Genomic DNA, 24,509 nt, shown 5'->3' with positions numbered 1-24,509 from the left:
TTTTTCCCGAATTTTTTTGTTTTTTCTCGAAATGACTTTATTCTCAACATTTTATTTCAAAAATTTTCTTAAAATTTAATGAGTTTTTTCTCAATTTTATTTCAATTTTTTTTCTCTAAACTTTATTCTCTAAATTTAATGAGTTTAATCACAACATTTTATTTAGACTTTATTCTCTAAATTGAATGAATTTATTCTCAAAATTGTATTTCAACCTTTTTTCTCAAAATGTACATGTTTTTTCTCGAAACCCGACTTTATTCTCAAAATGTAATGAGTTTATTTCATAGAAATTTAATGACGAACGCCACAGCGACTACAGAAATCTCCATAAGAGATTACATTAAAAAAGAGATTCAATTAAACTCGTTACATTTTGAGAATAAAGTCATTTAGAGAAAAAGCTTTAAATTTCGAGAAAAATTTTGAAATAAAATGTTGAGAATAAAGTTGTTTTGAGAAAAAACTCATTAATAAAGTCATGTTGAGAGAAAAAAAAGTCGAAATAAAATGTTGTGATTAAACATTAAATTTAGAGAAAAAAAGGTCGAAATGCAATTTTGAGAATAAAGTCGCGTTTTGAGAAAAAACTCGTTACATTGTGGCTTCAATCTACTGCATAGAGCTAGCCTCACCTTTCATTTAATAACAAATATGATGTAAACACACACAGACTAATGATGAAAGTATGCAGATTCCCGGGAAATCCACCTTGATGACTTTAAAATCTAAATAAATACTACAGGCTTACCACAGAGACTTACACAGAAGGATGGCAAGAGATTTCTGGGATTCGGGTGCAGGCGAATCATCTGCATTTTTAATAAATCAAATGCGTCTTCAAACTGGGACAGTATTTACACTAACAGCAGTTCTTTATTTAGGACTGTTCAAAATAGAAATTCAAAACCAAAACAAGAAATACAAAAAGTATATTTTGATTAAATTATTGGGAACGTCAACCGTAGTCCTTGCATCAAATGCCATGCTGGAGAATATTCACTCGTTCTGTTACTGAATAGAAAACAAAATATTCATCTATTTGTAAATCCAATTATAAGGCAATTAAGGAAAACAATCCTTACATTTGACAAATATTACAGTCAGACAGTCATGTGAGCTGGAGCTTGACCAGCAGACTGAGGTGATCGGAGGGAAAGGTTTCGTTGGGAAGACCCCTCAGAGACCAGAGATCCGCCTCGGACAGCAGAGACAGACGGCCCAGCATCTGCAGACCGCCAGCGCCCTCTGTGCAGACACACACACACACACACACACACACACACACATCATCGCTCATGTGACCGTGAGATTACAGCAGAGTCCGTCCAATCAAACAATACAAACATGTACAGTGGGGAGAACAAGTATTTGATACACTGCTGATTTTGCGGGTTTTCCCACTTATAAAGCATGTAGAGGTCTGTCATTTTCTCCGGAAAAAAAAGGCATTTTGGGGGGTAAAATATGTGTTATTTTGGCAGGGCTGCCTGCTAAAATTCGCATTCCTGGGTCTGTATATCACACAATTGACCTATCGGTAAGCCCCGCCCCCCTTAGTTACTGTTGCTAACTCGGACAAACAAACAGAGTTGCTATATCTTACAGTGACAGCGGTCAGTGTGCAAACCTTATCCTGAGATGTGTTTGGACACAGATTGTAGCGTATACCCCGTCCGAATGATGGCCAAACTTTACTGATGGTTTATCAAGTTTATTACATCGTTTTTCACTCAAAAAATCATTGTAAGAGCTGAACAAACAAAGCATAAGAAGTGCGCATTAACGTCTCATTCACAAACTCTCTCTCTCCGTTGCATTACCATTAACACACACAGCAAATTACACAAAAACACTCATACAACTAACAGTAAACAAACATTTAAACAGAGCTTATGAGTTTTCGGGGGTGCAGTTAATAACTGGTCAACTTTGTATCTGCAAAACAACTCCGATAAACTGTGTGCGAGCTCTTCCTTTCACTAGCTGTAGACTATAATACCCATCAATATAGGAGTCCTCCTTATAAGACACATAATGCAGACCTTTAAACATATCTAAACTCACAGAAATAAAATAAATATGGTGAGAGATTAATTTGGAAGCGATGGTTTACAGATCTCAATGCAAACGGGAGAAGCCTCTTGTTACGATGGCAGATGAACATCCAGGATCAACACTGTTCATGTTCCGCAGGGTAAGATTACATACAGTCACATTTAATCAGTTTAATATGGAGAGATGCACTGAAATGTAGACCTTCGTGTCTCTGACCTACACCATTGCATGAGAACCGTTAGTTATAGTTAGTCGGTTTGTACGTTAGCAGGGAATTACTAACTTTAATCGTAACTTAATGAGAGTTTGACAAACAGAAAATCCTCTCAGGATCGCTGGAGTCAGTGTTACAGTGCCTCAGGCACGACATTTGAGCATTTGTGTAGCATAAACACCATCAAACCGATGAGAGCTTCGGATTTTCCAATGTTTCTCTATGGCGCTGAAACCCAAAGATGTCCGATTTCCCGTCCCAGCGCAACTGATACTCAACTGCCATTGGCTCATCGGCGTTCGATGGGAGGGGCTTACCGATAGGTCAATTGGGGTCGCTTCAACCCGTGGACTTGGCAACACTGTGTGCAGTTGAGTTCTGTTGACATTTGACAACTAACGTTATGCGCCGCTCCGTTGCTCTGATTGGTTGTAGGTCTATCCAATTGAGGTCTTTCCTGGTTCGGTTGAAACACGCCCCATAATCACAGCCCAATGGAGCAGGAGCAGACTCAAATTCTGACTAGAATTGAGTATGACGATGTCAGGCTACCATACAGACCTTCTCCATATCCTTCAGGTTTCGGGGCTGTCGCTGGGCAATACGGACTCTCAGCTCCTCCAAAGATTTTCCATTGGGTTCAGGTCTGGAGACTGGCTAGGCCACTCCAGGACCTTGAGATGCTTCGGAGCCACTCCTCAGTTGCCCTGGCTGTGTGTTTTGGGTGGTTGTCAGGTGGTTGTCATGCACCCGTCAGACCTCAGTTCATCTTCAGACACAAATGAAGATATTTTAGTGTAAATCTGATGCTCTGAAAGGCCTCAATTGGCACAATGGCACGGTTCACTCTCAAGACCCTTAAAAGACACTAAAGACATCGTTACAAAGTCCATCTCACTACAGTGGTTCTACAATAACTTTATGAATCGGCGAGAATAGTTTTTGTGCACAAAAAAACCGAAATTACGACTTATATTGTGATGACGATTTCAAAACACGGCATCATGAAGCTTCGAAGCGTTATGAATCAGTGAGTCGAATCAGCAGTTTGAATCGCCAAAGTCACGCGATTTCAGCAGTTTGGCGGTTTAACACGCGATCCGAATCATGATTCGACTCACTGATTCATAATGCTTCGATGCTTCATGATGCCGTGTTTTGAAATCGTCATCACTATATAAGTCGTTATTTAGGTTTTTTTTGCGCACAAAAACTATTCTCGTCTTCATAAAGATATTGTAGAACCACTGTAGTGAGATGGACTTTGTAATGACGTCTTTAGTACCTTTTAAGGGTCTTGAGAGTGAACCGTGCATTGAGCCAATGGAGGCCTTTCAGAGCATCAGATTTACACTAAAATATCTTCATTTGTGTCTGAAGATGAACTGAGGTCTGACGGGTGTCCAACGACATGAGGGTAAGTAATTAATGACAGAATTTTCATTTTTGGGTGAACTAACCCTTTAATTCTCTTACTGAGGGAAGGAGGTTGTTGGCCAAGATCTCGCGATACATGGCCCCATCCAGCCTCTCCTCAATACAGTGCAGTCGTCCTGTCCCCTTTGCAGAAAAGCCTCCCCAAAGAATGATGTTTCCACCTCCATGATTCACGGTTGGGATGATGTTCTTGGAGTTGTACTCGTCCTTCTTCTTCCTCCAAACACGGCGAGTGGAGTTTAGACCAAAAAGCTCTATTTTTGTCTCATCAGACCACATGACCTTCTCCCATTCCTCCTCTGGATCATCCAGATGGTCATTGGCTAACTTCAGATGGGCCTGGACATCGCTGGCTTGAGCCGGGGGACCTTGCGTGTGCTGCAGGATTTTAATCCGTGACGGCGTAGTGTGTTACTAAAAGTGGTCCCAGCTCTCTTCAGGACATTGAGCAGGTCCTGCCGTGTAGTTCTGGGCTGATCCCTCATCTTCCTCATGATCATTGATGCCCCATGGGGTGAGATCTTGCAGACCGAGGGAGGCCCTGTCCACACGAACACGGGTATTTTCAAAACCGCAGCTTTTTCTACGCGGTTTGGCTGTTCGTCCACACGCAAACGCAGTATCCGGTTACTGAAACCGGACTTTTTTGAAAACTCCGGCCAGGGTGAAGTTTTTTAGAAACTCCGGTTATAGCATTGTCGTGTAGACGGTGAAACCGGAGATTTCGGCTTGTTAAGTCGAAATGTGAGCCGTTATCGCTTTTGTTTATACATGAGTGGAGTCTATGCAATGGCGGATGTAACTTTTAATAACTCTGCTAACAGCACTTATTACATATATACAGATACATGTGCAGTTATCTCATTGTATTGCAGAACAGGGGCGCCAGAATACAATAATACAACATAGTAAGGCAAGTGTGTGAAGCTTCAGTCCACTTGAGCCCTGCCCCTGTGTATACAGTTACCTGTCTGATTCCAAAGTAAACTTGTAGAAGGGTTTCACTAGGTGCGTTTCAATGGAGCACTGTAATCGGTTTAAAAGTCCAATCCGAATGAAAATGCTCCATATAAACACCTCAATCGGATTAAAAATGGCCAAACCGAATGAAATTGTAATCGGTTTGAGAGGGGTGGGATAAACCTTTTCATGAACCGATCAAACGAAAAATTCCTCCATGTAAACGATCTGATCTGATTACTTTGAGTGGAGTGCACGTCTTTCTGTGACGTGATATACAGCGCGCGCCTCCTCAACTGAAGAGCGTGCGCCGCGCTCACACCAGGCTAATGTTGACAAGAGAGGAAAGTTCATTTTTCTGAGGTATTAAACTTTTTATTTCGTAGCATGTTATGAACATGATGTTGTAATAATGACACAGACATAGCCTGGCTACAGATCTCATCTTGACAGCGTTTGTCATAGGCTTCAACTGCGCCTGACAGAATAATTTATTTTTCTGAAGTGATTCTTACACTTTACGACAAATAATAAATAGCTTCTTTAAAACTGTACGTTATAAGTCCTGGTGGCTGTTGAGAGCTGCCATTTCAACGGGGAACATTCAAGCTGTTGGAGGGGACGTGTCGATATTTCTCGGTTTCTCGTAAATTAGATTAAAAAAAAAAAAGTTCAACAACTGCTTCAAATTGGTTAAGTAGCATTACCCACAGTCTACTTTAATTACTTTGTTAATATTTATACCTTTGTGATTATGGTATCTTTCCTTAATCATCTGAAATATCTATGTTTAGTAACTGTTAACGTACTAATGATGCTGAGCACGTCTTGAATGCTATTTCATTCACATTTCACCGTACATCCTATGTTTTTATTAATAATTTGGGTGCATTTTATTGTTAATTTTGTGTTTTTCAAAATAAATGAATTGAATTAATTTTGATTCCGCATTCATCATTCACAGCTGTTGATATAGCCATTGAATAGGACATCAATTAGGTTAAACTACTGCATGTCCGCCCACAGAAAAATAAATAAATATAAAAATTACCAACACAGAACTATTGATCCACGATACTAACATTACGAATCTGAGGCGGCAGACAAACTGTGTGCGCATGTCACAAAAGGATTCCTACTGAAAGTCAGCACATGTAACACCAGATCGGTTTAGATAACGTCTCATGTAAACAGCCCGCAGAATCTTTCAATCGGAATGATTTTAATCGGAATGACAAAAAAGTGCGCATGTAAACGTGGCTACTGAGCCCATGGCATCCCTCAGTGCATCGGTGCCGTGGATGGGACCCATGTGGAAATCAAGCAGCCAATCATAGCGCGGTTTTGCGTTTTCATGTGGACGGAGATTTTTTTTAAACCGTGCTTGTGTGGACGCGATTGTTTTTTAAAACGGAGGAGGAAAAACTCTGGTTATAAAAATACCCGTGTACGTGTGGACTAGGCCGGAGATTGACCGTCATCTTGAACTTCCTCCATTTTCTAATAATTGCGCCAACAGTTGTTGCCTTCTCACCAAGCTGCTTGCCTATTGTCCTGTAGCCCATCCCAGCCTTGTGCAGGTCTACAATTTTATCCCTGATGTCCTTACACAGCTCTCTGCACTTGGCCATTGTGGAGAGGTTGGAGTCGGTTTGATTGAGTGTGTGGACAGGTGTCTTTTATACAGGCAACGAGTTCAAACAGGTGCAGTTAATACAGGTAATGAGTGGAGAACAGGAGGGCTTCTTAAAGGAAAACTAACAGGTCTGTGAGAGCCGGAGTTCTTACTCAGGGTTCCCACTCTTTTTCAGCAGCCATTTTCCAGTACTTTTCCAGGACATTTTCAATTTTACTACGGCGGGAATAAAAGACAAGGATCATGCCAAATATTGCTTTCTAAGTCTTTAAAAGCGGTACAGTTTATTGCCATTACTTAACAATCCAGCATTTTTCAACATGAGCTCTTAATCATGCATTATGACTATGGAAGCTTGTTTACACCACAGAATAGAAAGAAAAGGTAATTGTGACTTTTTATCTCGCTATTCTGACTCTCGCAATTGCGAGTTTACATATATGTGATATAAACGCAAAAATTGTCGCAAATCTTTTTTCCTCAGAATTGGACTTTATAACTTGCAATTGCAGTTTAGATCTCGCAATTCTGAGAAAAGAAGTCACAATTGCAAGATATAAACTCGCAACTGCGCAAAAAAGTCAATTGTGAAGAAAAGGTCAGAATTGCGAGTTTATTTCACGCAATTCTGACTTTATAACCATAGGCGTCGATTTCGGGGGGGACGCGTACCCACCAGATTTCGTCATGAGTCCTTTTGTACCCACCACTTTTTTTTTTTTTTTTTAAACCTCGAGTTCAATTTTGCGGTGAAGCATTGCTGACACACACATATTATTTTTTCCACTCAATTGTGTCGTAATAACGATATCTTATGTCGTTTTAACTACATCTTTTCTCATAATAACGAGATCTTATGTCGTTTTAACGACATCTTTTGTTGTAAAAACGTTTGAAAAGCAGAAGCAAGCTCCGTAAAATAGGCTCTTCCGCAGCCTGTATCAGTGGCAGTGCCCATAACACGAAATTGTTGTAATGGATTGATGTAGCCTATACAGTTCTGAACAGCCATGGGTAGCAGGTGCCATGGACCGCTCATGATTTAGCGTAATGACGGACCCCGGTGCAGCCACAAATATCATAATTATCTATAGGCTAGGCCTACTGTAATTGAGACATTCAAGAAATGTATTAAAAAGAAAGACGCTTTCAGCCTTACTCAAAGTAGAGCCCTGCATTTCTGCCCGAGCCCGACGGGCCCCGACTTTTTTACGCCCTAGGGCCGGGCTTCGGGCCAATTTTCCAGTCATAGCCTACCTCAGACGCGGGCCGGGCTTCGGGCTTTTTTAGGCTATAGGACGGCGCTATGCAACACGCATCGCCGCAAATGAGTAAAGCAAGCCAACATGCAAACTGCCACAAGTGAAACTGAAAATAAGCTAAGTTTTAGATGCTCAAAAGCACAATCATCTTCATTAAAATTAATGAGACTAAATGCTCTTACCAGTGTTTAGGTCGCTCGTTCTCATGATGCGGTCTTTGATGTTGAAAAGAGCTGATGAATAAAACACTCATATCGGTTGATTTCGTTGACATGAACTCCGTTAAATGTGCATATAGCACGGGAATTGAAGATTGGATATATATTCATTTCGCGGAGAGGTGTAGCCTAAGGTAAGACAACCAGCATGTTTTTTTATTTTTAATTATTTGTTTAGATTGTGTAGCCCGTTTTGTTTGCGCGCGCCGTTGCGATCTGCCTGCCTCATCTTGTCAAAAATGCCTTTTTACTGTGATGGTGGTGATAGGCTAAACGTTTAAACGATGCTTTAAGTGTTTTTTATGGATTTAATAAGCAAGACAAGTCAAGTGTTGATTTCAGAGGCTAAAGTGTTGGGTTAACTCACTGTCGGCCGCTGGCCGCTTGGTCGTCACTTTAAAAAGCAAAAACTTTAGTTTAACAAACATTAAATGCTTTAAACATTTTTCTAATTTAACCTAATAAAGAAACAAAACGAAATATATCTACTTTGACATTAAAAACAAAACTGAACTATTTTAATGGCTGTAACTAATGTGTAATAGCCTAGGGAGGATAAAAAAACACGGGCTCCAGTGGGACTCTGATAATGAAGTGGGAAAAAAAATTGCAAAAATGAAAAATATTAAAGAATTCGCGGGGCGCTTTCGTCGGCATGAGTAAGATAGGCTATATAAGACCCGCAATATGTCTCTCATCTGACATTTTTATTTATTTACATTATAAGCTGCAGGACATAGTCTTTCAAAACATGACCTGCGCGAAAGAGAAAAAAAAATGTACCCAGCACTTCTGAAAATGCACTTCTGAATGCGTCTCTGTCCCCAGCACATTTCAAACCAAACTGACGCCCATGTTTATAACACACAAATGTGTCTTTATATCAAAATGACGTGATTAGTTAGCAGCTTACGAGTTAACATTCACTGCATAATTTGAGCAGTTATAGCATTAGCTATTAAGCATCATTATTCAAATACTACATCAAACTCAGCGTTCCTGAACATGTGCTTTCTACAACTAGCGCTAATTGTTTGGGCCAGCGATAAACTCTTTATACTCGGCTAAAGAAATAACTTTTTTTTAAAGAATTTTCCCAGACAACAAGATTTTCCAGGACATTTGACATTTTCTTAAATTTTCCATGTGTTTTCCAGGACTGGAAAATTTGTCATCAATTTTCCAGGTTTTCAAGGTTTTCCAGGACGAGTGGGAGCCCTGTTACTGGTTGGTAGGTGATCAAATACTTATGTCATGCAATAAAATGCTAATTCATTATTTAAAAATCATACAATGTGATTTTCTGGATTTTTTAGATTCCGTCTCTCACAGTTGAAGAGTGATAAAAATTACAGACCTCTACATGCTTTGTAAGTGGGAAAACCTGCAAAATCGGCAGTGTATCAAATACTTAAAAAATTAGCAAGTGTTTCCTGTTCAGACTTTTATGGCTCGTATAGTGAGACATTTAAACAAGGAAATTAAAATGCCAATTCAACAGATATTGTCAGAATTATGATTGGGTTACAGATATTTGATGCATTTAAACAGAGCTGATTTTCCCGCTGGATTTGATCTAGCTCCATTCATTACCTTGATCTCCAGCAGAGCCGCTCCTCCGGGTGGAGTAGAAGATGTAGTCGACCATCGCCGCTCCGTCTGAGTTCAATGTGGTGACCGCAGCGCTCTGTGTGTCGGGACGGATCTCACTGTAAGCTGACGTCAGGCTCAGCGTGTGATGTAAGGTGTGGCCGAACCTGCAAAAGCACAATCAGATGTCATGGTGAGGAACGGCAGACGCTTTCAACCAGTGGCTGCATGTCCTCTGAGGACCAGCTAACCAAGCAGCTCCCAGCTGGGAAACGCTACACATGCACAGCATAACTGAATTACAACTATTGATTTAAAGCTCCACTGTGTGATATTTTCCCCCATCTGGTGGTGAACTTGTATATGACCATCCAGTGAATATTAGTTTCTGTTCCTCTCAATTCCGATTTCGTTTTAACTCCTACGGTGGCCGATTTAGTCCAAGATTTACATGGCTTCCAGCTCGACCTCGTCCACATTTGACACGGTGCCATCGAGTGTTAAAACGGCAAAGGCGAAGCTTGAATTTACGGGTATGTCCCTCTTTGGCTAATGTACTTTCAAGATGGAGGGGCAACATGGCGACCCGCATTCGAACCCTTCACCCGTATGTATTTTCAATGGCATATTATAAACTTACAAGAATACTTTATTACTTGAAAGAAGTAAATATACATTAATGAGCACATATATTTTTGAAAGAACTAAGTGTTTTTAGCTAAGAATAAACTAAAAAAGTTACACAGTGTAGCTTTAATAACACATTTTAACCTGTTAATTGTCACCCCTCTTTTTGAGCATATATCTGAATAAGTTTGTTCTGCTAGTTTCAGCTGACGCAGTTCTCATGTTCACGTCCATCTCCTCGTTGTTTAAATATGCACGGCTCATCTGTTGTGCTCAGGTGTGATCAGGAGCATTGCTGGAGCTGCTATAGTGAGGAACTGAAAACCACTGACCATTGACCAACACAGAATGCCAGAATGCCTACCCGTAGGGAGGACTTAGAGAGTACACATATGACCCGCTATGGGCTGCATATGGAAAACTCTGGGGTACCAGCCGAAGGTGGATTTTTAACCCCAGGGTTGCCAAGGGAAAGACACCTGCTCACTGAGGAGGCTTACGGTGGAAATACACATGTGGGGGTCTGGGCTCATAGAGGGCAGACTTACTGGTGTCGGCGTAGACAGTGCTGGAGGAACTCAGGGCTTTCGGGAAGCTCACCTGAGGAATAATCGCACGTATCCAGTCTGTGAAGTGGAATGGCAAGCAAGCGAAGACACCTGAGCCTGGTCCATTACCGGCCACTAGTAGAGGCGAGTACATAGTCGGACACTGGCTCCACTCGGAGATTGTAGAATCTGGCGAATGTGTTGGGTGTCGCCCAGCCTGCAGCTCTGCAGATGTCTGTTAGCAAGGCGCCATGTGCTAAAGCCCAAGAGGAGGCCACACTCCGAGTGGAGTGGGCCCTAACCCCAAGGGGACACGGTCGGCCTTGCTGCTGGTAAGCCAAAACAATGGTGTCCACTATCCAGTGAGATAGCCTTTGCTTTGAGAGAGCTCTTCCCTTCCGCTCTCCACCATAACAGACAAAGAGCTGGGTCCTGAAACACTGCATCATGTCTACATAAGCGCGGAGAGCGCGTACTGGACAGAGCAGTGCCAAGGCTGGGTCTGCCTCCTCCAAAGGCAGCGCTTGCAGGTTCACCACCTGGTCTCTGAACGGAGTGGTGGAAACCTTGGGCACATATCCGGGCCGGGGTCTCAGGATCACGTGAGAGTTGGCCGGCCCGAACTCCAGGCATGCTTCATCAACTGAAAATGCTTGCACGTCCCCAACCCTCTTGAAGGAGGCCAATGCGGTCAGTAGCGCTGTCTTCATAGACAAGAACTTAATATCGACTGACCGCAAAGGCTCAAAGGGAGGCCTCTGCAGAGCATCTAAGACTACTGAGAGGTCCCAAGAGGGTACGAGGGGAGAGCGAAGAGGATTCAGTCTCCTCGCCCCCCTCAGGAACCTGATGACCAGGTCGTGCTGACTTACATTTTTGTTCTCCAAGAGATCGTGGTGGGCAGATATTGCGGCCACATAAACTTTAAGGGTGGAGGGAGACAGCCTTCGCTCCAACCCTTCTTGGAGGAATGAGAGCACAGACCTGATCGGGCATTTCCAGGGGTCTTCTTGGCGGGAAGAACACTAGGTTATGAAGAGGTTCCACTTCAACGCATAGGCATGCCGAGTGGACTCTGCCCTAGCGGAAGTGATGGTAGCAACCACCGTAGATGGTAGGGCACTCAAACCTGCCGCTTCCCGTCCAGGAGCCACACGTGGAGGTTCCAAGATCGGGACGCGGGTGCCAAAGGGTGCCCCATCTCTGAGTGAAGAGGTCGCGTCTCAGAGAGATAGGCCAGGGAGGGGCTGTCACAAGGAGTAAGAGTTCAGGGAACCAGGTCCGGCCGTGCCAGTACGGGGCGACCAGAAGGACCTGCTCCTTGTCCTCCCTGACCTCGCACAATAACTGCACGAGAAGGCTCACTGGGGGGACGCATATTCGCGTAGGCCCCGCGGCCAGCTGTGCACCAGTGCATCCGTGCCGAGCCTCGGATGGGAAATAAAATAGCAGCAGAGGGAAGAGTAGTGGGAGGCAAAAGATCTACCTGTGCGTCACCGAACTGTTCCCAAATCAGCTGGACCGACTGGGGATGGGGTCTCCAATCTCCAGGAAGTGGCTGAGACTGTGAGCTCGTCAGCTGCACGGTTCAGCTCTCCCTGGAAATGGACAGCACGAAGGGACCTCAGGTGCTTCTGACTCCATAGGACGAGATGGAGGGAGAGTTGAGACATACGGCGGGAGCATAGATCAGCCTGGAGGTTGATGTACGCTACTGACCGTGTAGTCTGACCGGACTAGTACATGTTGACCCTTCAGCAACACTACGAAGCGATGCAGGGCGAACCGCACTGCCAGCAACTCGATGCAATTGACACGCAGGAGGCGCTAGGGTCTTGTCCAGGAGCCCGCGGCAGCACGTCCATTGCACCCCAGCCCATGGAGGAGGCATCTGTTGACACAACAATATGCCTGGAAACTCGTCCTAAGGGCCACCGGGTGAGGGTCCGCAGGCAGGCCCGAGTCACTGGGACCCGGAGCGTGCCCGAATGCCATGCCCATCTCGGGACTTGATCACAAAGCCAAAGCTGAAGCAGTCTCATATGAAGCAATCCGAGCGGCGTTACCGCGGCTGCAGATGCCATATGCCCCAGGAGCCTCTGAAATAACTTCAGTGGGACCGCACTCTTGCTCTCGAATTAACGAAGGCAAGTCAGCAGTGACTGCGCACGCTCACTGGTAAGCAGCACGCACATGGCGACCGAGTCGGAAACCATACTGAGAAAGAGATCCTCTGCAAGGGGCAGAGTGGCTCTTCTCCCAGTTGACCCGAAGGCCAAGACGGGCTAAGTGCCGGAGCACTTGGACTCTGTGTTCGCACACCTGCTCTCGAGAGTGACCCAGTATGAGCCAGTCGTCGAGGTAGTTCAGGATGCGAACTCTGTGCTGCCTGATTGGCGCAAGGGCTGCCTCGATAGACTACGTGGAGTCACGAGGGGACAGAGCTGGCCCGAATGGGAGGACCGCGTACTGAATGTCCACCCCTCGAAGCAACCCGTAGGAACGGTCCGCGTCGAGGAAGGAGACATGGAAGTAAGCGTCCTTCAGGTCGATCGCTGCAACCAATCTATCGGACGAACATGTCCGAGGAGGCGTTCGCTACCAACATCGCCGTAACCCACCGGTTTCCTAGGGTACAATGACGTAAGGGCTGAGGAAGCCGGACTTCATTTCGGCTGGAGGGACAGGCTCAATCGCACCCTTCGCCAGTAGGGTGGCAACCTCCGCACGCATGACTGGGGCCTTTTATTGGGCCCCACCCTGGAGCGCGGACTCCCCGGAAACTGAATCGCGTAGCCGAGCCTGATGGTCTTCGCGCCCCAGCGGACAGTCCCTGAAGCTGTAGCCAGGCTCCCAGGAACTAACCAGCGGGGTCACTCGAACCACAGACGTACCCCGGGTGGGGCAGCGAGGCAGCGTGACTGGCCCGGACATGGGAGGCGTAAGGCGGTAAGCGGGCTGAGGCGACTGAGCCGGCGGCTGGGTGCAGCAGCTGGCCGCCGAGGCAGTATGTGTTACAGCCTCAGTCTGCTCTGGGGCAGCCGAGAACCGTTGGGTGCAGTTCTCAGCCGCACCACCGAAGAGGCAAGCCTGGGATATGGGCGAGTTGAGGAGGCGGGCTCACTCAACCCCCCCACATCACCAAACTTTTTTTTTGGAAGGAGATATCAAGAAAATGATTTTCCCCCCTGTTTACTGACACCTAGTGGAATCAACAGAACCTTTCTGAAGGGAAATAGACCAAACAGATGAAAAATTAAAGATTTCCAAATAACAAATCAATTAAAAAATAAATCAAAATATGACTTTTTATATATGTTTATCATAAACTTGTGAATAAATACAATATAATATATGCAATATTCCACCACAGTGTTAAAATTTTGAGTGTTTCTCTGTAAAATGAGACAATTTTTATCAATTTACTCCAATGTATGAGGGTAGGGCGCTCTTTTAAATTCACATATGCCTAATTCTCTAAAAAATTCTAAATATGCTGCAGAGCTGAAGTGGTTAACGGGGCTAAACCTGAACACCAGCTGACTCACCTTCTACTGAACATGTCCATGTCTTCTGGGTCTGTAAAAAAATAAGAAATTACCATGATTGCAAACACTTCAGACACAAATGCAGAAGTCAGCCACCGTTTCGCTCATTAATGTCCAAACGAGTTTAATGGTGCAATGCTCAAATATGTAATAGTGCATTCACGGGATCTTAGTGCTGATTTATGTCAAAACTAGGCGTTAACCGTCCCGAGGAGAGTGCCTGGATCACCTGGGGTTTTGTCTGTGACTCCTGGTATGAGCTCCAGGTCAGCGGGCCGCACACACGCCGCCGGACAGTAACGCAGCTGAAGCATCACGTCATGGCTGTACTGACGATTATCCACTGGGAAAATACCTTCATGCACAGAAATAAACGCATGCAAGTTGGGAATCATCAGTGATGATTTGGGTTTCTTAACGATTATATGCATTAATACACACTGAACAAAAAGCAATGCTATGTTTGATTACATATCTAAATATTTTCATGTTGTGCTCCATTCATTTGGGAATAAATCTTGCCGGCTTTGCTCACATGGGGTATTAACAACCTCCAAAGTTTTTCACCTTTTTATGCTTCCCAGGTCAAAAATGACCGGCCTACAAAAAAATGGCTTATAAATCTCTCTTTACACTTTGTAATCGCCAAATATTGGAGTCAATCTTTCTTATGAACTTGTTTGCAAGTCAGCGCAGGTTTTGAATTTCTTCAATGACTGATCGTAGGCCCCATTTATCGGAGCTCATGCACCAGCGTTTGAGTGAAAAACTCCTAAACAAGCTTATTGACCTCAGAAACCCATACAAAGGACATCCAAAACCTGTGCCAACTGAAAGAAAACAAGTTGACAAAAATATTGATTTGGTAATAATATAGCATAATGAGAGATTTACAAGCGATCTGTCATTTTGATTAATAATAATAGCCTGTATTTTCGATGCGACTGACCTGAAGCTGCGGCCTGTGGTTCTGACCTGTACTGACAGCGGTCACTGATGTCGAGGCTGCTGGGCCACAAGGGGGCGAAAAGCCTCGTGTGATGGACTTTATATGACAAATCCGTCTGTCCTGAAACCTGCAAAGGCAAACAATACATTCACTGCGTTTCCAAAATCACTCATACTAGAGGTACACAACAAGAAATATTGAAAAAATAGCAATTTTTTGCTGTAAATAAAAAAAAAACTATTTTTATTTGAATCTTGATGGGTTCAAATCAAAAGATCAGATGATTAATTTTAAATAAATTAATCTGTATGAATCAGTTACTGATTCACATTATGAAACACTAGAGTTCAAAACTAAAGACTCACACTAATAACACTAATATTAGTAAACACATTTAAATCCTGACTGGATGTGCAATTTTTGACATACACATGTGACGCACATCAGCTCAATTCCATGTCAATATAACAAGCTGTGATGCTATCGATGTGAAACGATTAAACTAAACTGCAGGACGTGCTTGATATTAAACAATTATTAATAGCGCATTAAAGGGGTCATGAACTGAGAAATCAACTTTTTCTTTGAGCCTTTGATATATAAAAGTTCATGGCGATATAAGAATATCCTGTAAGTTTCGGAGCTGAAAACTTCCTTGTTAGTCAAAGAAAAGCTTTTATTGACACCAGGCCCAGAAAACGAGAGATCTCAGAATATGTCGACCACTGACGTCATAGAATGCAGAAGCTCCGCCTCAAGCCCCGCCCACCGACTCGTGGCGCTAAACGGGTCGCGCTACCGATAAACATGTCGGTTCCAGCTCATGCGCGTAAGACACTGCGCGTTTGTTCGCTTCATTTCACCGCGGATTCGTTTGTAAACAAGCCACAGGTGGAGACTGGATTTGCAGACATATTGAGATTAAAACTCAATGCTGTGCTTCTGGATCCGACAGGAACGCTGCAACACACTAATGTGAGTAAAACAGGTTTTTATATGTGTTAGTATTGCATTGTTACAGATCGTATTGATTATGTGTACGTGTGTAACTGAACATACCTTAGCACGCTGGAGAATCCTTTATTTGAGGTGTTATTGGTTCATTTGTGATCTCAAACTTGTGACGTTATGGGCCAGGGCTCGCAAAGCCCAACGTCCCGGGCCTATGTGTTTTTCAGACGGGCTACCAAAACAGCTCGTTGGCAGGCCGGTTATATGTTTAAAATAGTGAAATAACATTCCTTTCTAGCATGCACATGTGTGTGTGTGTGTGTGTGTGTGTGTGTGTGTGTGTGTGTGTGTGTGTGTGTGTGTGTGTGTGTGTGTGTGCCGATCGGGCCGGCCAAGTAATAAATATAAGTATAAATAACATTCCAGTCAATCGCGGGTGGATGAGAGATGAATCATTATGTTTGTTTGATAAAGATATTTTTCGAGTCCTCTGAGCGTTTCTCCAGACGCTTTCAAAACAATCCCCACATGTACTGAGGGGAGCTGAAGCTCATTAAATATGCAAATCTTATCCAATCCTAGCCGTGGGCGTTTACTTCCAAGTCTTCAGTGCGGCACGCCGATCAAAACCGACCGTTTCTTGAGAGCCTCAAAACCAGGGCAGAAAATAGCTATTACTTCTTCATTATGATGTTTCTGAATGTAAAAACCACACGAATGTCATAAGTTGACCTCAGACAACAGTATACATTTTTTTTAAAAGCCAGTTCATAACACCTTTAAAAGCGCATTAAAGGGGTCATGAACTGAGAAATCAAATTTCCCTTAAGCTTTTGACGCATAAGAGGTCATCACACTATAAGAATATCCTGTAAGTTTCAGAACTAAAAACGTCCTTAGTCCAAAAACAGCTTTTATTGTAACCAAGCCCAGAGAACGACTCGTTCAACGCTTACTTCATCATTGCAACTTTGGCCCCGCCCACTAGAGTGTTAGTGAGATGATGAGGAGAAAAGAGAGATACAGGACCACTGCACTAAAAATAATCGCAGCAGTGGGCGTTTACACTGGAGTCTCACAGCTGTCAATCACAGCAGTGGGCGTTTACACTGGAGTCTCACAGCTGTCAATCACAGCAGTGGGCGTTTACACTGAAGTCTAACAGCTGTCAATCACAGCAGTGGGCGTTTACACTGAAGTCTAACAGCTGTCAATCACAGCAGTGGGCGTTTACACTGAAGTCTAACAGCGGCCAATCACAGCAGTGGGCGTTTACACTGAAGTCTAACAGCGGCCAATCACAGCAGTGGGCGTTTACACTGAAGTCTAACAGCTGTCAATCACAGCAGTGGGCGTTTACACTGGAGTCTCACAGCTGTCAATCACAGCAGTGGGCGTTTACACTGAAGTCTAACAGCTGTCAATCACAGCAGTGGGCGTTTACACTGAAGTCTAACAGCTGTCAATCACAGCAGTGGGCGTTTACACTGAAGTCTAACAGCTGTCAATCACAGCAGTGGGCGTTTACACTGAAGTCTAACAGCTGTCAATCACAGCAGTGGGCGTTTACACTGAAGTCTCATAGCGGCCAATCACAGCAGTGGGCGCTGAAGTCTCACAGCTGTCAATCACAGCAGTGGGCGTTTACACTGAAGTCTCACAGCGGCCAATCACAGCAGTGGGCGTTTACACTGAAGTCTAACAGCGGCAAATCATAGCAGTGGGCGTTTACACTGAAGTCTCACAGCAGTGGGCGCTGAAGTCTCACAGCTGTCAATCACAGCAGTGGGCGTTTACACTGAAGTCTCACAGCGGCCAATCACAGCAGTGGGCGTTTACACTGAAGTCTCACAGCGGCCAATCGCAGCAGTGGGCATTTACACTGAAGTCTCACAGCGGCCAATCGCAGCAGTGGGCGTTTACACTGAAGTCTAACAGCTGTCAATCATAGCAGTGGGCGTTTACACTGAAGTCTCACAGCCGTCAATCACAGCAGTGGGCGTTTACACTGAAGTCTCACAGCGGCCAATCACAGCAGTGGGCGTTTACACTGAAGTCTCACAGCGGCCAATCGCAGCAGTGGGCGTTTACACTGAAGTCTCACAGCGGCCAATCGCAGCAGTGGGCGTTTACACTGAAGTCTCACAGCGGCCAATCGCAGCAGTGGGCGCTTACACTGAAGTCTCACAGCGGCCAATCGCAGCAGTGGGCGTTTAAACTGAAGTCTCACAGCGGCCAATCGCAGCAGTGGGCGTTTACACTGAAGTCTCACAGCGGCCAATCGCAGCAGTGGGCGTTTACGCTGAAGTCTCACAGCGGCCAATCGCAGCAGTGGGCGTTTACGCTGAAGTCTCACAGCGGCCAATCGCAGCAGTGGGCGTTTACACTGAAGTCTCACAGCGGCCAATCGCAGCAGTGGGCGTTTACACTGAAGTCTCACAGCTGTCAATCACAGCAGTGGGCGTTTACACTGAAGTCTCACAGCTGTCAATCACAGCAGTGGGCGTTTACACTGAAGTCTAACAGCTGTCAATCACAGCAGTGGGCGTTTACACTGAAGTCTAACAGCTGTCAATCACAGCAGTGGGCGTTTACACTGAAGTCTCATAGCGGCCAATCACAGCAGTGGGCGCTGAAGTCTCACAGCTGTCAATCACAGCAGTGGGCGTTTACACTGAAGTCTCACAGCTGTCAATCACAGCAGTGGGCGTTTACACTGAAGTCTCACAGCTGTCAATCACAGCAGTGGGCGTTTACACTGAAGTCTCACAGCGGCCAATCACAGCAGTGGGCGTTTACACTGAAGTCTCACAGCGGCCAATCGCAGCAGTGGGCGTTTACACTGAAGTCTCACAGCGGCCAATCGCAGCAGTGGGCGTTTACACTGAAGTCTAACAGCTGTCAATCATAGCAGTGGGCGTTTACACTGAAGTCTCACAGCCGTCAATCACAGCAGTGGGCGTTTACACTGAAGTCTCACAGCGGCCAATCACAGCAGTGGGCGTTTACACTGAAGTCTCACAGCGGCCAATCGCAGCAGTGGGCGTTTACACTGAAGTCTCACAGCGGCCAATCGCAGCAGTGGGCGTTTACACTGAAGTCTCACAGCGGCCAATCGCAGCAGTGGGCGCTTACACTGAAGTCTCACAGCGGCCAATCGCAGCAGTGGGCGTTTAAACTGAAGTCTCGCAGCGGCCAATCGCAGCAGTGGGCGTTTACACTGAAGTCTCACAGCGGCCAATCGCAGCAGTGGGCGCTTACACTGAAGTCTCACAGCGGCCAATCGCAGCAGTGGGCGTTTAAACTGAAGTCTCACAGCGGCCAATCGCAGCAGTGGGCGTTTACACTGAAGTCTCACAGCGGCCAATCGCAGCAGTGGGCGCTTACACTGAAGTCTCACAGCGGCCAATCGCAGCAGTGGGCGTTTAAACTGAAGTCTCGCAGCGGCCAATCGCAGCAGTGGGCGTTTACACTGAAGTCTCACAGCGGCCAATCGCAGCAGTGGGCGTTTACGCTGAAGTCTCACAGCGGCCAATCGCAGCAGTGGGCGTTTACGCTGAAGTCTCACAGCGGCCAATCGCAGCAGTGGGCGTTTACACTGAAGTCTCACAGCGGCCAATCGCAGCAGTGGGCGTTTACACTGAAGTCTCACAGCGGCCAATCGCAGCAGTGGGCGTTTACACTGAAGTCTCACAGCGGCCAATCGCAGCAGTGGGCGTTTACACTGAAGTCTCACAGCGGCCAATCGCAGCAGTGGGCGTTTAAACTGAAGTCTCGCAGCGGCCAATCGCAGCAGTGGGCGTTTACACTGAAGTCTCACAGCGGCCAATCGCAGCAGTGGGCGTTTACGCTGAAGTCTCACAGCGGCCAATCGCAGCAGTGGGCGTTTACGCTGAAGTCTCACAGCGGCCAATCGCAGCAGTGGGCGTTTACACTGAAGTCTCACAGCGGCCAATCGCAGCAGTGGGCGTTTACACTGAAGTCTAACAGCTGTCAATCACAGCAGTGGGCGTTTACACTGAAGTCTCACAGCGGCCAATCGCAGCAGTGGGCGTTTACACTGAAGTCTCACCAGAGGTGGACAAACTACACAACTCCATTACTTGAGTAAAAGTAAAAGTACTATTGGTTAAATATTACTCCATTACAAGTGAAAGTTGTAAAGATAGATTTTTACTTGAGTAAAAGTACAGAAGTACTTGCTTTTAAAAGTACTTAAGTATCAAAAGTAAAAGTAAACGCATTATTTTATTATCGTTGCATTGTTGAATGAATGCACACTGTTCCATCATGGTGGTTTAAGCCAGTCATGCTAGAATACCTTGAACTCATTTAAATACTTGTTTAAAAGTTACAAAACTCTTATCAAAGTCAAAATCATACTAGAAAAGAAAGGTTTCTACATTGTGTTTATTTGACAGGATTATGTAAAACACATTTTTTAAAGGACTTTAGTTAACATTATTAGCCCAACTACGTTTGCAACTAACATCATTGTCGAACGTTACCTATGCATTAGCGCTGTATCCACAAGGCTATGGCAACTTGGCGGGTAAATCTATAAAAATCATTTGACCGACCATACTTCATACCAGTGTTAATTTTGACAGCAAATTGTGATTTAGTTTTAGTCAGTCTTTTGACTATAACATTTTAGGCATCTGAATTGTTTTAGTTTTAGTCTAGTTTTTATTAACTATAATACAATTTTAGTAGATTCAATAGACAAAACTTCAGTACTTGTGGTCTGGCGTCTGAGAGGCAGCTTTCTGTGCGCTTTCAGACTTATCCACGTCTGCTCTTCTGAATTTTATCTTTTCAGTATGACTATAGTTGCGCGTCTGGAACTGCCGCCTTCTATTTTGCCATCAATTGATTAGTGTTCAAAAAATACTTGGAAATCATTGAACTTCATGTGATCCTACAAGAGTGATTACTGATAGGCTGTCTGCAAAAAAAAAAAAAAAAAAACGAATCACGTTTTAAAGAAGAAAACAAATCATCCACTGTCTTTCAAAGCGGCTACGACTTTCTACTTCGAGGGCCTTGATAGAAATGTAGTGGAGTAAAAAGTATGATATTTGCCTTTCAAATGTAGTGAAGTAAAAGTAAAAGTTTCCAGAAACAATACTACTCAAGGAAAGTACAGATACTCAAAAAGAGTACTTAAGTACAGTACTCAAGTAAATGTACTTAGTTACTGTCCACCTCTGAGTCTCACAGCTGTCAATCACAGCAGTGGGCGTTTACACTGAAGTCTAACAGCTGTCAATCACAGCAGTGGGCGTTTACACTGAAGTCTAAGAGCTGTCAATCACAGCAGTGGGCGTTTACACTGAAGTCTAACAGCTGTCAATCACAGCAGTGGGCGTTTACACTGAAGTCTCATAGCGGCCAATCACAGCAGTGGGCGCTGAAGTCTCACAGCTGTCAATCACAGCAGTGGGCGTTTACACTGAAGTCTCACAGCGGCCAATCGCAGCAGTGGGCGTTTACACTGAAGTCTCACAGCTGTCAATCACAGCAGTGGGCGTTTACACTGAAGTCTCACAGCTGTCAATCACAGCAGTGGGCGTTTACACTGAAGTCTAACAGCTGTCAATCACAGCAGTGGGCGTTTACACTGAAGTCTAACAGCTGTCAATCACAGCAGTGGGCGTTTACACTGAAGTCTCATAGCGGCCAATCACAGCAGTGGGCGCTGAAGTCTCACAGCTGTCAATCACAGCAGTGGGCGTTTACACTGAAGTCTCACAGCGGCCAATCACAGCAGTGGGCGTTTACACTGAAGTCTCACAGCGGCCAATCACAGCAGTGGGCGTTTACACTGAAGTCTCACAGCGGCCAATCACAGCAGTGGGCGTTTACACTGAAGTCTCACAGCCGTCAATCACAGCAGTGGGCGTTTACACTGAAGTCTCACAGTGGCCAATCGCAGCAGTGGGCGTTTACACTGAAGTCTCACAGCGGCCAATTGCAGCAGTGGGCGTTTACACTGAAGTCTCACAGCGGCCAATCGCAGCAGTGGGCGTTTACACTGAAGTCTCACAGCGGCCAATCGCAGCAGTGGGCGCTTACACTGAAGTCTAACAGCGGCCAATCGCAGCAGTGGGCGTTTACACTGAAGTCTCACAGCGGCCAATCGCAGCAGTGGGCATTTACACTGAAGTCTCACAGCGGCCAATTACAGCAGTGGGCGTTTACACTGAAGTCTCACAGCCGTCAATCACAGCAGTGGGCGTTTACACTGAAGTCTCACAGCGGCCAATCACAGCAGTGGGCGTTTACACTGAAGTCTCACAGCGGCCAATCGCAGCAGTGGGCGTTTACACTGAAGTCTCACAGCGGCCAATCGCAGCAGTGGGCGTTTACGCTGAAGTCTCACAGCGGCCAATCGCAGCAGTGGGCGTTTACGCTGAAGTCTCACAGCGGCCAATCCCAGCAGTGGGCGTTTACACTGAAGTCTCACAGCGGCCAATCGCAGCAGTGGGCGTTTACACTGAAGTCTAACAGCGGCCAATCACAGCAGTGGGCGTTTACACTGAAGTCTAACAGCGGCCAATCGCAGCAGTGGGCGTTTACACTGAAGTCTCACAGCCGTCAATCACAGCAGTGGGCGCTTACGCTGAAGTCTCACAGCGGCCAATCGCAGCAGTGGGCGTTTACACTGAAGTCTCACAGCGGCCAATCGCAGCAGTGGGCGTTTACACTGAAGTCTCACAGCTGTCAATCACAGCAGTGGGCGTTTACACTGAAGTCTCACAGCTGTCAATCACAGCAGTGGGCGTTTACACTGAAGTCTCACAGCTGTCAATCACAGCAGTGGGCGTTTACACTGAAGTCTCACAGCTGTCAATCATAGCAGTGGGCGTTTACACTGAAGTCTCACAGCTGTCAATCACAGCAGTGGGCGTTTACACCGAAGTCTCACAGCGGCCAATCGCAGCAGTGGGCGTTTACGCTGAAGTCTCACAGCGGCCAATCCCAGCAGTGGGCGTTTACACTGAAGTCTCACAGCGGCCAATCGCAGCAGTGGGCGTTTACGCTGAAGTCTCACAGCGGCCAATCCCAGCAGTGGGCGTTTAAACTGAAGTCTCACAGCGGCCAATCGCAGCAGTGGGCGTTTACACTGAAGTCTAACAGCGGCCAATCACAGCAGTGGGCGTTTACACTGAAGTCTAACAGCGGCCAATCACAGCAGTGGGCGTTTACACTGAAGTCTCACAGCCGTCAATCACAGTAGTGGGCGCTTACGCTGAAGTCTCACAGCGGCCAATCACAGCAGTGGGCGTTTACACTGAAGTCTCACAGCCGTCAATCACAGTAGTGGGCGCTTACGCTGAAGTCTCACAGCGGCCAATCACAGCAGTGGGCATATACACTGAAGTCTCTCAGCGGCCAATCACAGCAGTGGGCGTTTACACTGAAGTCAATCACAGCAGTGTCAATCTGAAGTCTCACAGCTGTCAATCACAGCAGTGGGCGTTTACACTGAAGTCTCACAGCTGTCAATCACAGCAGTGGGCGTTTACACTGAAGTCTCACAGCTGTCAATCACAGCAGAGGGCGTTTACACTGAAGTCTCACAGCTGTCAATCACAGCAGTGGGCGTTTACACTGAAGTCTCACAGCCGTCAATCACAGCAGTGGGCGTTTACACTGAAGTCTCACAGCTGTCAATCACAGCAGTGGGCGTTTACACTGAAGTCTCACAGCTGTCAATCACAGCAGTGGGCGTTTAAACTGGAGTCTCACAGCGGCCAATCACAGCAGTGGGCGTTTAAACTGGAGTCTCACAGCGGCCAATCACAGCAGTGGGCGTTTAAACTGGAGTCTCACAGCGACCAATCACAGCAGTGGGCGTTTAAACTGGAGTCTCACAGCGGCCAATCGCAGCAGTGGGCGTTTACACTGAAGTCTCACAGCGGCCAATCACAGCAGTGGGCGTTTACACTGAAGTCTCACAGCTGTCAATCACAGCAGTGGGCGTTTACACTGAAGTCTCACAGCTGTCAATCACAGCAGTGGGCGTTTACACTGAAGTCTCACAGCTGTCAATCACAGCAGTGGGCGTTTACACTGAAGTCTCACAGCTGTCAATCACAGCAGAGGGCGTTTACACTGAAGTCTCACAGCTGTCAATCACAGCAGTGGGCGTTTACACTGAAGTCTCACAGCCGTCAATCACAGCAGTGGGCGTTTACACTGAAGTCTCACAGCTGTCAATCACAGCAGTGGGCGTTTACACTGAAGTCTCACAGCTGTCAATCACAGCAGTGGGCGTTTAAACTGGAGTCTCACAGCGGCCAATCACAGCAGTGGGCGTTTAAACTGGAGTCTCACAGCGGCCAATCACAGCAGTGGGCGTTTAAACTGGAGTCTCACAGCGACCAATCACAGCAGTGGGCGTTTAAACTGGAGTCTCACAGCGGCCAATCGCAGCAGTGGGCGTTTACACTGAAGTCTCACAGCGGCCAATCACAGCAGTGGGCGTTTACACTGAAGTCTCAC

General features: G+C 45.7%; 1 protein-coding gene across 2 annotated transcripts in view; it reads right to left on the bottom strand.

Annotated features, from left to right (window-relative positions):
- Positions 1–36: 36 nt before the first annotated feature.
- The window catches only part of angel1 (angel homolog 1), a 45,329-nt gene continuing 20,856 nt past the window's right edge, over positions 37–24,509 (bottom strand). The window contains exons 7-12 of one of the 2 annotated variants that reach the window (XM_079833472.1): positions 15,048–15,174; positions 14,328–14,453; positions 14,099–14,129; positions 9,379–9,542; positions 1,086–1,248; positions 789–1,014 (exon numbers count right to left, since the gene is read on the bottom strand). In XM_079833472.1, the coding sequence (XP_079689598.1) occupies positions 1,112–1,248; positions 9,379–9,542; positions 14,099–14,129; positions 14,328–14,453; positions 15,048–15,174 (585 nt within the window). In that variant the 3' untranslated portion in view covers positions 789–1,014; positions 1,086–1,111. Of the gene's footprint in view, positions 1,249–9,378; positions 9,543–14,098; positions 14,130–14,327; positions 14,454–15,047; positions 15,175–24,509 lie in introns of both variants that reach the window. The other variant, XM_079833471.1, reaches the window with a different exon arrangement.

The sequence above is a fragment of the Gobio gobio genome (genome assembly GCF_949357685.1).
Source record: "Gobio gobio genome assembly, chromosome: 13".
In the NCBI taxonomy this organism is placed as follows: Eukaryota; Metazoa; Chordata; class Actinopteri; order Cypriniformes; family Gobionidae; genus Gobio; species Gobio gobio.
This window is presented reverse-complemented; position numbering and strand designations above follow the sequence as displayed.